At 44.7% G+C, this 13,011-nt stretch overlaps 1 protein-coding gene across 2 annotated transcripts in view; it reads right to left on the bottom strand.

The window, feature by feature from the left end:
- Positions 1 to 825: 825 nt before the first annotated feature.
- Positions 826 to 13,011, bottom strand: part of CBX1 (chromobox 1) — a 33,940-nt gene continuing 21,754 nt past the window's right edge. For both annotated transcript variants that reach the window (XM_003912668.2, XM_003912669.2), the window contains exons 2-5: positions 7,612 to 7,788; positions 6,752 to 6,929; positions 5,442 to 5,536; positions 826 to 2,348 (exon numbers count right to left, since the gene is read on the bottom strand). In XM_003912668.2, the coding sequence (XP_003912717.1) occupies positions 2,204 to 2,348; positions 5,442 to 5,536; positions 6,752 to 6,929; positions 7,612 to 7,751 (558 nt within the window). In that variant the 5' untranslated portion in view covers positions 7,752 to 7,788 and the 3' untranslated portion in view covers positions 826 to 2,203. The remainder of the gene's footprint in view (positions 2,349 to 5,441; positions 5,537 to 6,751; positions 6,930 to 7,611; positions 7,789 to 13,011) is intronic.

The following is a 13,011-nucleotide window of genomic DNA, read 5'->3' as shown; positions in this document are numbered from 1 at the left end:
AACCCAGGAGGCGGAGGTTGCAGTGAGCTGAGATTGTGCCACTGCACTCCAGCCTGGCGACAGACCAAGACTCTGTCTCAAAAAAAAGACAAGTCCAAGGCCAGACACAGTAGCTCACGCCTGTAATCCCAGCACTTTGGGAGGCTGAGGCAGGTGGATCACCTGAGGATAGGAGTGCAAGACCAGCCTGGCCAACATGGCAAAACCCAGTCTCTACTAAAAAAATTTAAAAATTAGCCAGGTGTGGTGGCATGCGCCTGTAGTCCCAGCTACTCAGGAGGCTGAGGCAAGAGAATCGCTTGAACCCAGGAGACAGAGGTTGTGGTGAGCTGAGATCACACCACTGTACTCCAGCCTGGGTGACAGTGCAAGACCCTGTCTCAAAAAGGAAAAAAAAAATCATAGGCAAAAAATGACATTTTAAGTCAGTGCTCAAACATGGGGCCAATTCCTGGAAAATTTTGGAGAAGTAGATTTTAGGTCATATAATCTATTACATACCAGAGGCAGGATCTAAACCTAACTTAAAAACCCATGTTTCCAAATGTACCATAGTTTGGAAGTGCTGTCAGGAGTGCTCAATAAACTTTTGGCAATACTGAAGACAGCATGATGCGACCATCTTTACAATCTCTGCAGCACCTGATAAATGCCTATTAAGTATTTACTAAATTAATATGGTGCGACCACTTAAAGATTCAGGCCAGACACTAGATTTTCAAGCCTACAGTGTTCAAGAAATAAAACCATCCAAGTGAGGAAGCCATTTCCAACAGGCTGAACCTATAAGGCAAGAAGAGTTCCTGGTAAGACTTAAGACAGAAATCAGGGATTATAAATCTATAGTTTTATTAAGACAAAAACTGACAGTGTAGTATGAAGTTTACATTTAAACAAAGTTTACACAGAAATCTAACACATGCCTAAAAGGATTTTACAATGTAGCTCTAGATGCAAGTCTAGACAATATCAAGAACTGATGGATCTCATGACTCAAGACAGAGCATTTTGGGTATCAGTTACTTCTTAGGATTTCTTAAAAAATTGTGTGTGTGTGTGTGTGTGTGTTTTAAAGTGAACCACTGCCCAATATGGAAGTTTCATCTTCTCCTGAGACCAAGGCTTTTGAAATCACTAAACTCTTAGATCAATTCAGTGAAACTTGTGCTGTCAGTGACTGAAGCCAACAATGGTTTCAGAGTTCAAAGCTCAAAAAAGAGAACAGCTCCAAGAGGTTTCCCCACTAAGAGCACGGGCCCTTGTCTTTCCCTACTGTCTTATCTCCTCTACCACCCTCTTCCTCTTCCCTAACACCTCAGCCAGTGGCTTGGATGAACAAGCTGATATTTATAACTTCGTTACTGGAAAAGAAAGGGTCTTCTAATTTTATTAGCACCTCTGAGACAGAATGATCTGCTTGTACTGTATACTCTCCAATAAAAGACTTTCCCTCCTCATCAATTTCCATCTCCAAAATGGCAACTTTGGTAACTTATGAACTGGCTTAGTCCTTTGTGGGAACAGCAATAAGTTTAGGCAGGGAACACCTTGGCTTATAGGTTTCAGACATTCACAGCTTTTAAACAGTCTCTCACAGTCCTTATTTATGGTGCCAATGACTTTTTTTTTTTTTAAGGTAAAATATTCTGGACATAGAAGCAAATCATTAGTTGTCTGTTCTTTTCCATTGCTTCACCATTTCCCCTATCAGGCCCCAAATGTTAATCAAAGTGATGCTACCCATCTCCCTTTCTCCCCTCCCCATCCCTCCCCCAAATAATACACCAGTAATAGCCAAAGACTACACACATGCTACGCTGTAAAAATGCAGAGTTAACACTATTGGGAAGAAGGCTGTGGGTTGTGGAGATGCTCTTTGAAGATCTACAGTATTTTTTTGCTCTCCCACACACCCAATTCTGCAAGTTTTGTCCTTCATAGAAGGCCCTTTGCTTTTCTCAGCAAAGTGCAGAAAAGGTTGCCTTGAAACACTTATCCCCTTTCCCCTCCACTGGGATGGGTGTGCAAACTATACAGCTTGAAACGGCTTTAAAGCACTTGGGCTGCTGCAGGGCACAGAAACTATACTGGCTCTTCAAAGGACATCTTCTCAAGCCACCTCTATGGTGTCAAGACAAGTAGAACTCCTTCCCTTCCCACTTGAAACCCAGTCAGATGTGACAGGGGCTGGTACTCAGGAGCGTTAATTCTTGTCATCTTTTTTGTCATCATCCTCCGAGGGGTAGGAATGCCACGTCAGCCTTTCCTCATAGAAGGATATGACAACCTGTGGGCACTTGACATTGGCTTCCTTGGCAGGGACCAGGTCAGCCTCATCAGAGTTTTTCCTGCAGAATAAAGCAAAGAGAGACTTTGAGATCAGGTGCTGGTGGTCTATCCTAAGCACTAACCCAGGGGATAGTGCTTTAAAAATAGTAATTTTATAAAATTGGCTAGGGAACAACGAAAATGTGGCCCAAGCAGCATTTACTGGCAATTTTATGTTAAGTGACATCCTCAGAGTGACATCCTCTCCTGTTGAAAATTCCCTCTCGGGATTCGTGTATGTCAAAAGGTCGGTCAACGGACTTAACCGATCACATCTGAACATCTGGGCAAGGCCCCCAAAAGCATGACTCTCTAGATTCTCTGAAGGAAGAGAGGCTATCTAGATTCTCTGAGGGAAGAGAAGATACCACACTCCTCCAAAAGCCATATCCCAGCTGATAAGAACCCACGGAGAAATCCTGGCTTTGTCATAGGATTTTTTTTTTTTTTTTTTTGAGATGGAGTCTCACTCTGTTGCCCAGGCTGGAGTACAGTGGCGTGATCTTGGCTCACCACAACCTCCGCCTCCTGGGTTCAAGCGATTTTCCTGCCTCAGCCTCCCCTAGTAGCTAGGATTGTAGGTGCACACCACCACGCCCAGCTAATTTTTATATTTTTAGTAGAGATGGGGTTTTGCCATCTTTACTAAAGATATTGGCCAGGCTCATCTTGAACTCCTGACCTCAGGTGATCCACCTGCCTCAGCCTCCCAAAGTGGGATTACAGGCATGAGCCACCACGCCCGGCCTGTAATAGGATTAAATACCACATGTGGCATTGGCCAGAGCAAATGAAGGTGGACACATTTTTGCATAATCGTAATTACACTGACACTTCCAAATGCTATCCTCACACAACTTCCAGGTGCTTTGAAATGATGTTTCAGCATTGGGAGGTAGGAAATGAGGGAGCTGTATTTTTCTAAATTTTAAAATGTTTTCAAAATTTGAAAATCATACACATTATAAGGGAATTAGGAGTAAACTCTGAGGCCGGGAGCAGTAGCTCATGCCTATAATCCCAGCACTTTGGGAGGCCAAGGTGGGCAGGCCCAGGAGTTCGAGACCAGCCTGGTCAACATGGCAAAACCCCATTGCTACTAAAAATACAAAAATTAGCCAGGCATGGTAGCGTGTGCCTGTAATTCCAGCTACTCGGGAGGCTGAGGCACAAGAATAGCTTGAACCTGGGAGGTGGAGGTTGTAGTGAACATAGATCACCCCACTGCACTCCAGCCTGGGTGACACAGTGACACTCTGTCTCATTTAAAAAAAAACAAAAAAAAACCCCAAAAACTATTGTCTTCAGGTTACTAGGCATGTCCTAGACAGAAGCAGTAGCATAAGGCAAGCAGGAGACACCTGATGTGATCTCTGACAAAGCACCACCCCAAATCTCCAAAACCTCAACAACAGGAAACCAGAGCCACACAGTCCCATGGAGCAGAAGAGTAAGCTGATAATCTATGTTTTTAAACAATGGACCCAAGAGAATGGGAGGGAAATGGGAATCTGAAGCATGCTGCCATTTGCTAACAGCTGAACAACACGCATTGAGTTAAATTCAGTCATTTCACTCCCTAGAAATATTTACTACTTTTGGAAATATACAAAAATCTCTATTCTCCAGTAAAATAACTTTTTAAAATGTACTTGGTCTTATAGTCAAATCCAGTTTTAACCTGTAGACAGCAGTGGGTCGGCCAGGTGCAGTGGTTCACCTGAAGTCAGGAGTTTGAGACCAGCCTGGCCAACACGGTGAAACCCCATCTCTACTAATAATACAAAAATCAGCCAGGCGTAGTAGCGCGTGCCTATAATCCCAGCTACTTGAGAGGCTGAGGCAGGAGAATCGTTGAACTCGGGGGGCGGAGGTTGCAGTGAGCTGAGATCGCTCCACTGCACTCCAGCCTGGGCGAAAGAGCGAGACTCTGTCTCAAAAAAAAAAAAAAAAAAAAAAAAGATAGTAGTAAGTCAACCAAAGGAGTGCAAATCTTAAGCAATATGGAGATACTACTGTAACTCACACGGGTCACATGCAGAAAAAGTATATTCTAGCTAGACTGAGTAACTCATGGTGTAACTTCTCCCACCCCATAAGCAGCACCTTAAAAATGAACTTTTCTCCTATAGGTTAACAATAAATCAGCTAAAAGAGGGGCAGCTTCAGTAACCGCCTAAGGAATACATAGGAAGAGAATAAGGTAGGTAGTTGTGACTCTGGCTTTCAGTGGTGCTAAAGTTAGGCCCCTCCAGCCATATTGTAAAATAAGATATTAGTACAGACACAAGTTTCAGAGTAAGTTCTGGACTGACAAAAGGACAAAGCTCCACAGACATTGTATGTGTGTGTGTGTGTATTTTAAAGGATAAAGTTTGTAGAATGCTGCCTTCATTGGCAATGGCTTAGAATTATTCCTTCCTAACTTTAAATACAATGATTGCTATCTACTTTGTGGGGAGAATGAGCAAGAAATAGAAGAATGGCCTTCTTTTGACAGAGTAGGAAAATTACAGAGATTGCTGGGATAACTATCTTCATTAGGCTGTTTCATGGAGTGTTACTATCACTGGTATTTATACTCATAATGGAAAAAAGCAGGCTTGCTCTATGCTTAATAGCAGTTAAGGAGCCTTGCTGACCCCTGCTGGCTGATCCTGTAATTGTAGAATCTGCACAAATTGAAAAGGATCCAACAATTAAGGACAAAAGGAAGAACTACAAATTCTTTCCTAACCCTGAGAATTTAGCAGAGTTTCTGATTCTGGGGCCAGCCTCATCTTTATTAAGGAGGTGGTAGAAAGAGAGGGTGGTCCAATCACATTTCATTTTTTCCCCTTTTATTTACCGTAATGAAATGTAATTCCTTCCCACACTCTTTCCACTCTAGATTGTCCTAAAAATATGGGCAAAGACCTAGGATTCCTAAGGGCTCCTACCTGTAACTCATGAGTCCAGGTTGGCAGTCAGGCCGAGGGTCACTATCGAAGGACTATGCCATCTTAATTTCACACTTGGGTGACTGGAATTTCGAAGGTCCAGCTCTTTTCCTCTGGCATGAAACCAATGGGAGAAGAAAAAAAACAACCACACAAAGCCACTGGCCGACTCACCATTTCATCAGGAACATGAGCTCTCCACTGGAGTCTGTAGCTCCAATAATCCGCTCCGGCTCCAAACCTCGAGCAAAGCCTCGTGGCTTTTCTGACTGTAAAAACAAGATTGGTAGAACAATTTTATCTATATGGGACTATTATCTAGACTTGGAACTATTCCTGTGTCTCTGATTAATGTAATCACAAACTCTTCTCTTTTTTTTTTTGAGACGGAATCTCTGTTGCCCAGGATGGAGTGCAGTGGTGCGATCTCGGCTCACTGCAGCCTCTGCCTCCCGGGTTCAAGTAATTCTCCTGCCTCAGCCTCCTGAGGAGCTGGGACCACAGGCGCATGCCACCACACCCGGCTAATTTTTTGTATTTTTAGTAGAGACGGGGATTCACCATTTAGTCAGGATGGTCTTGATCTCCTGACCTTGTGATTCGCCCGCCTCAGCCTCCCAAGGGGCTGGGATTATAGGTATGAGCCACTGTGCCCGGCCCAAACACAAACTTTTTTGCCAATATTTCACCAATACCTTGGCTCAAAGTAAGAGAGCGGTTAGAATTCTTTGGAGTGATTATTCATCAATGTCTGAAACGCATGAGATTTTCCCATATGTGAAAAGGGACATACAGCCCAAGCAAAATCAATGTTTACACCTATCTCTTCACTCTCAAAAAACAACTTACTTTAAGGTACTGATTAAGTCAAAATAGCTACCTCACACCTTTAATGATTAAACATTGAAAACCATTTTTTACAAGAATGAATTCACTTGCCCTTTTATCTGTCCCCAGCAAGTATCCCATTTACTGCTCCTGTACCATGGATAAAAAGTAAGAGATTGGCTGGGTGCAGTGACTCAAGCCTGTAATCCCAGCACTTTGGGAGGCCGAGACGGGCGGATCACGAGGTCAGGAGATCGAGACCATCCTGGCGAACACGGTGAAACCCCGTCTCTACTAAAAAGTACAAAAAAACTAGCTGGGCGAGGTGGCGGGCGCCTGTAGTCCCAGCTACTCGGGAGGCTGAGGCAGGAGAATGGCGTAAACCCAGGAGGCGGAGCTTGCAGTGAGCTGAGATCTGGCCACTGCACTCCAGCCTGGGCGACAGAGCGAGACTCCGTCTCAAACAAACAAACAAAAAAAAAAGTAAGAGATCATGTGGCTTCATGAGAGTACACTCTCACTTTGTAGGCATTAGCCTACCTAAGATGTCAGAACTATGAAGAGATGGCTGCTAATATCTGGGAAGAAGCAAAACAAAACTACTTTGACAGTAGTTTGAATTGTGGGCCAGTAAAAATTCTTACTTCTATCCTTACCTCTTCTTTCTTCTTCTTTGGTTTGCTCTCCTCTCCCTTATCTTCAGAATCAGAATCAGCTTTGCGCTTGCCTCCCTCTGATTTATCTGTCTCATGTGCTGTTTTCTGTGACTGCAGAAACTCAGCAATGAGGTCGGGGCAATCCAGGTTTTCTTCTGGCTCCCATGTGTTGTCCTCACTGAAACCAGAGGGCACAGCAAGTCACACTTTCACTCAAAATAAGTATAATCATACTAAGGATAATTGTAAGAGGACAAGAGCTCAGACGTCCATGGAAAAGCTGAAATTTCTTGGGGAATGGGGAGGCTTTTTAGTATAAATATAAAGCTAAGAAACTGGCTTCCTTCAAAGGCAAATGACTTTTATTTGTCAATTTAAATCGGTCTATAGCCACACACAATATTTCTCAGAAATCACTATGGGCTGGGTACAGTGGCTCACGCCTGTAGTCCCAACACTTTGGGAGGCCCAGGTGGGAGGACTGCTTGAGGCCAGGAGTTAGACAAACCTGGGCAACTAAGTGAGATATGGTGGTGTATGCCTGTGGTACTAGCTACTTAGAAGGCTGAGGTGGGAGGATACCTTGAGCCTGGGAGGTTGAGGCTGCAGCGAGCTATGACTGCACCACTGTACTCCAGCCTGGGTGACAGAGCGAGACCTTGTCTCAAAAGAAAGAACTTTAAAAAAGAAGTCATTCTGCTCTGTATTACAAGCAGTAGGCCATGTTCCTAATTAAACAATAAGCCATGAAGGTGGGGACTGAGTCACACAGTTTCCATCACAGCACTGGAGGTCTCATACATCTCTAGGCTCCTGATAAACACCTCGTGGCTACATTTACCTGTGTCAGTGAAACTTACTCTGAGAACCCCTTCCACTTTAGGAGGTACTCCACTTTGCCCTTTACCACTCGACGGTCGAGAACTTTTTCCACCACATATTCCTCTTCCTCCTCTTCTAGCACCTCCTCCACTTTCTTCTTGTTTTGTTTTTTCCCCATAGTGCCCGCCAGCTTTCTGGTGTAAAGGGTGACGCTGCTAAAATGATAAATGAAATAAAAAGGGAATTAGGGAGCACTCTTATTGGTTAGATAATATCTGGATGGTAAGAAAACCAGAGACATGACAGGTGATAATATTATATGCTGCTTACAATAAGTGTGAGGCCTATTCTCACATTCGATACACAATAGTTTTCTGATATGTGCAGTCAGAAAGCTCATAAAACAGCCCCAATTAATCTTACAGCGAAACTTTTTTTTGAGAGACGGAGTCTTGCTTTGTTGCACAGGCTGGAGTGCAGTGGCACAATCTCGGCTTACCGCAACCTCTGCCTTCTGGGTTCAAGTGATTCTCCTGCCTCAGCTTCCCAAGCAGCTGGGACTGCAGGCATGTGCCACCAAGCCCAGCTAATTTTTGTATTTGTTTTTTTTTTAGTAGAGACGGGACTTCACTACATGTTGGCCAGGCTGGTCTCGAACTCCTGACCTCAGGTGATCCGCCTGCTTCGGCCTCCCAAAGTGTTGGAATTACAGGTGTGAGCCACTGCACCTGGCCTTCACAGCAAACTTCTTTATTCTTGTGTATCCATTTACAACTTTTATACCCATTCTTTGTAATTTAAAAAGGCTCCCAATACTCCTTTTACCATAAAGCATGGTAGCTAGGGCCACGCGTGCAGGCTCACATCTGCAATCCCAGCATTTTGGAAGGCCGAAGTGGGAGAATTCCTGGAGCCCAGGAGTGTGTGACCAGCCTAGGCAACATAGCAAGACCCCATCTCCACACAAACAAAAAATCTGTAAAAGAGCATGGTAGCTAAAATACTGCATTAAACTCAAAGAAGGCCGGGCGCAGCGGCTCACACCTGTAATTCTAGCACTTTGGGAGGCGGAGGTGGGCAGATGGCCTGAGGTCAGGGGTTCAAGACCAGCCTGGCCAACATGGCAAGACCCTGTCCCTACTAAAAATACAAAAATTAGCCAGTCATGAGCCAGGATCGCATGACTGTACTCCAGCCTGGGCAACAGAGTGAGACTCCTGACCTCGTGATTCGCCTGCCTTGGCCTTCCAAAGTGCTGGGATTAGAGGCGTGAATGACCCCACCCGGCCCTTTTTTTTTTTTTTCTTTTAAGACGGAGTCTCACGCCAGCCCAGGCTGGAGTGCAGTGGCACAATCTCGGCTCACTGCAACCTCCGCCTCCCGGGTTCAAGTGATTCTCCTGCCTCAGTCTCATGAGTAGCTGGGACTACAGGTGTGAGCCACCATGCCCAGCTAATTTTTGTATTTTTAGTAAAGACAGGGTTTCACCACGTTGGTCAGGCTGCCAGGCTGGTCTTGAACTCCTGACTTCATGATTCGCCCATGGTGGCCTCCCAAAGTGCTGGGATTACAGGCATGAGCCACCAAGCCCCGCCCCGCCCCACCCCCCTTTTTTTGAGACGGAGTCTCACTCCAGCCAGGCTGGAGGGCAGTGGCACAGTCTTGGCTCACTGCAACCTCCGCCACCCGGGTTCAAGTGGTTCTTCTGCCTCAGCCTTCTGAGTAGCTGGGACTACAGGTGTGTGCCACCATGCCCAGCTAGTTTTTGTATTTTTAGTAGAGACAGGGTTTCGCCATGTTGGCCAGGCTGGTCTCAAACTCCTGACCTCAAGTGATCCACCCGTCACAGAATCCCAAAGTGCTAGGATTACAGGCATGAGCCACTGTGCCCAGCCGAGTTCTCTTGTTCTTTATGCACTCTTTTCTGAATTGAACTTACAATTCACAAATTTCTTGTTAACTTACTGTATTTAGTTTATTTAACAACTTTTCTTCTTTTTTGAGACAGTGTCTCTATCAGCTAGGTTGGAATGCAGTGAAGTAATTATGGCTCACTGCAGCTTTGACCTCCTGGGCTCAAGTGATCCTCCTACCTCAGTCTCCTGAGTAGCTGGAACCACAGGTGTATGCCACCATGCCTGGCTAACTTTTTAAGTTTTCAGTAAAGACAAGCTCTCACTATGTTGCCTAGGCTTGTTTCAAACTCCTAGGCTCAAGTGACCCTCTCGCCTCAGCCTCAAGTACTGGGATTACAGGCATGAGTCATCACACCTGGCCTCCAATTTATTTCTAAAAACTAAGGAAGAGTCACAAAAATGTCAGAATGACCATGGAATTCTAAACTGGAACCCTGTAATAATCTGGAAAACAAGTGTGGGGAAAACAGAATTGTAGTTATCAAAGATAATAGAATCTGAGTTTACTCCTTTATAAAATACATCAAGCTGGGTAACATCTAAGAGTTTTTCCAGTGTTGAAATTTTAGTCCTTCATCTTGTAAATCTTACAAATCTATTTAGTCCTTCATCCAAATTTCACTTTTTTGAGGGAGGGGGACAGAGTCTCCCTCTGTCACCCAGGCTGCAGTGTAATGGTGCTATCTCGGCTCACCTACGCCTCTAGGGTTCAAGCGATTCTCATGCCTCAGTCTCCTGAGTAGCTGGGACTACAGGCGCCCACCACCAGGCCCGGATGATTTTTGTATATTTAGTAGAGATGGGGTTTCAGCATGTTGGCCAGGCTGGTCTCCAACTCCTGACCTCAAATGACCTGCCTGCTTCGGTTTCCCAAAATACTGGAATTAACAGGCATGCGCTACTGGACCCAACTCTGACTTCTCACAGACTTAAAGACTTAAAGATTACCAATTTCTGTCAGTAGATGGCGCTATATCAATGAAACAAAATTGATCAACAAAACTGGCCAAAGAATTACTTGGATGGCAGGTAATCCAAGACAAGGAAGAAAGAGTTACTTCTCTGCTTGAGTTTTCTAAATACTGTAAAACTGGCATGTACAGACAGACTGCATGTAGAAAGAGTCCATCTACAAGGCCGGGTGTGGTGGTTCACGCCTGTAATCCCAGCACTTTGGGAGACCAAAGCAGGCAGATCACAAGGTCAGGAGTTCGAGACCAGCCTGGCCAACATGGTGAAACCCCATCTCTACTAAAAACATAAAAATTAGCTGGGTGTGGTGGCGGGCGCCTGTAGTCCCAGCTACTCGGGAGGCTGAAGCAGGGGAATTGCTTGAACCTGGGAGGCGGAGGTTGCAGTGAGCCGAGATCGTGCCACTGCACTCTAGCCTGGGCGACAGAGTGAGACTCTGCCAAAAAAAGAAAAAGAAAAAGAAGAAAAAGAAAAAGAGTCCATCTACAGACTACGTGAAATATAATAAGCCTTTCACATGTATCAGGATCATTGTTATGAATCAGCTATATCATCTGCAGATGCTTTATAGTCTCAGAAATAAAAGTATATTCCCACATCTGCATCTATGAATAATGCTGACTTAACGTTTGGTAACTAGAAAATTCTAGATACTGTGTGGAATACTAGATATTAAGGAGAATAAGAAATGTTCCCTGCCTTCCTGAAGCTTAATGTCTAATAATAAATAATTTAGATACTTCTTCTACCAAAGGTATTCTGAAATCTTGCAGGGTGGCACAGAATTTTTCTGAGGTCCTTTTAGTGTGGCTGAAGACAACACCCACCCCTTGTCCACACAGTTCTGCACTCTGAACACACATCAGTATTAAGAGCTCATATACCAGTCTGAACAACATGCAGAAACCCCCACCTCTACTAAAAATACAAAAAAATTAGCCATGTGTGGTGGCACATGCCTGTAATCCCAGCTACTTGGGAGGCTGAAGCAGGAGAACTGCTTGAACCCTGGAGGCAGAGGTGGCGGTGAGCTGAGATGGCACCACTGCACTCCAGCCTGGGAAACAAGAGTAAAACTCTGCCTCAAAAAAATAATAATAAAATTAAAAAAGAGCTCATATAGCTATCTTTTCAACACTCCTCCTCTCCATTTACTCACTGCTACAGACTCTGCTTTCCTTCTCTACCCAACCCCTTGTTGTCTTTTAGAGAAAGTTCTAGATAAGTCTTCCTTTCCTTCTGTTACTAAACAGACTAACCAGTGGATTGCATGTAATCTTTGGCTAATTCTTGGCTAGCTTTATTGTGCCTATGATTTAGGGGCATGTGCTTCTTCCTGGAGGGAGACGCTTTCAGGTTTTCAGAATTCTGATTGCCCAATGACAAGTGTTATTTTATGAGAAAAGAAAAATCTAACTTTCCTCTTGGATAAATGCAGTGTTTTCTCCCAAGAACACATGCTACTCTTTGCTTGCTTCCTTTCACTGTCAGTTAAAGGGGTGGCAAGATTCACTATCAGTCTTTGGTTATAGCACAGGGAAAAGTAAACTGACAATCACCTTTAGGTACAAGGCTACCACAACACCTTTTCTCAACAGACAGAAAGGAAGGAGTGAGTCATGGACTGTCTAAAATCAGTAACTGGGCCAGGCGCAGTGGCTCATACCTGTGATCCCAACACTTTGGGAGGCTGAGGTGGGTGGACTGCTTGAGCCCAGGTGTTCAAGACAAGCCTGGGCAACATAGCACGATGCTCTCTCTACAAAAAATTGACAAATTAGGCTGGGCGTTGTGACTCACACCTATAATCCCAGCACTTTGGTAGGCTGAGGCGGGCGGATCACCTGAGGTTGGGAGTTCAACACCAGCCTGGCCAACATGGTGAAACTCCATCTCTACTAAAAATACAAAAATTAGCTGGGCTTGGTGGTGCGCACCTGTAATCCCAGCCACTCAGGGAGCTGCGGCAGGAGAATTGCTTGAACCCGGGAGATGGAGGTTGCAGTGAGCTGAGATCATGCCACTGCACTCCAGCCTGGGGGACAGAGTAAAACTCTATCTCAAAAAAAAAAAAAAATTTTTACGAATTAGTCAGGTGTGGTGGTGTGTGCTTATAATCCTAGCTACTTGGGAGGCTGAGGTGGGAGGACTGCTTGAGCCTAGGAGTTTGAGGTTATAATGAACTATGATAGTGCTACCAGACTCCAGCCTGGGTGACAGAGCGCAATCCTATCTCTAAACAAACCAAAGCACACCGCCCCCCAGCTAAACGCCCCCCAAATTCAATTATTGTCCTCTAATAGCCGATCTCCCAAGTAATTAAAGGCACTCTATCACTATGGCTTCAGAATTCACAGCTATTTGAGGATCTGTATTATTTACATTAATAATTATATTTGTCTGAGGCTGGGCGTGGTGTCTCACACCTGTAATCCTAGCACTTTGGGAGGCCGAAGTGGGCGGATCACGAGGTCAAGAGATCGAGACCATTCTGGCCAACATGGTGAAACCCCATCTCTACTAAAAGTACAAAAATTAGGCCGGGCGCGG

The sequence above is a fragment of the Papio anubis genome, chromosome 17, assembly GCF_008728515.1.
Source record: "Papio anubis isolate 15944 chromosome 17, Panubis1.0, whole genome shotgun sequence".
In the NCBI taxonomy this organism is placed as follows: Eukaryota; Metazoa; Chordata; class Mammalia; order Primates; family Cercopithecidae; genus Papio; species Papio anubis.
This window is presented reverse-complemented; position numbering and strand designations above follow the sequence as displayed.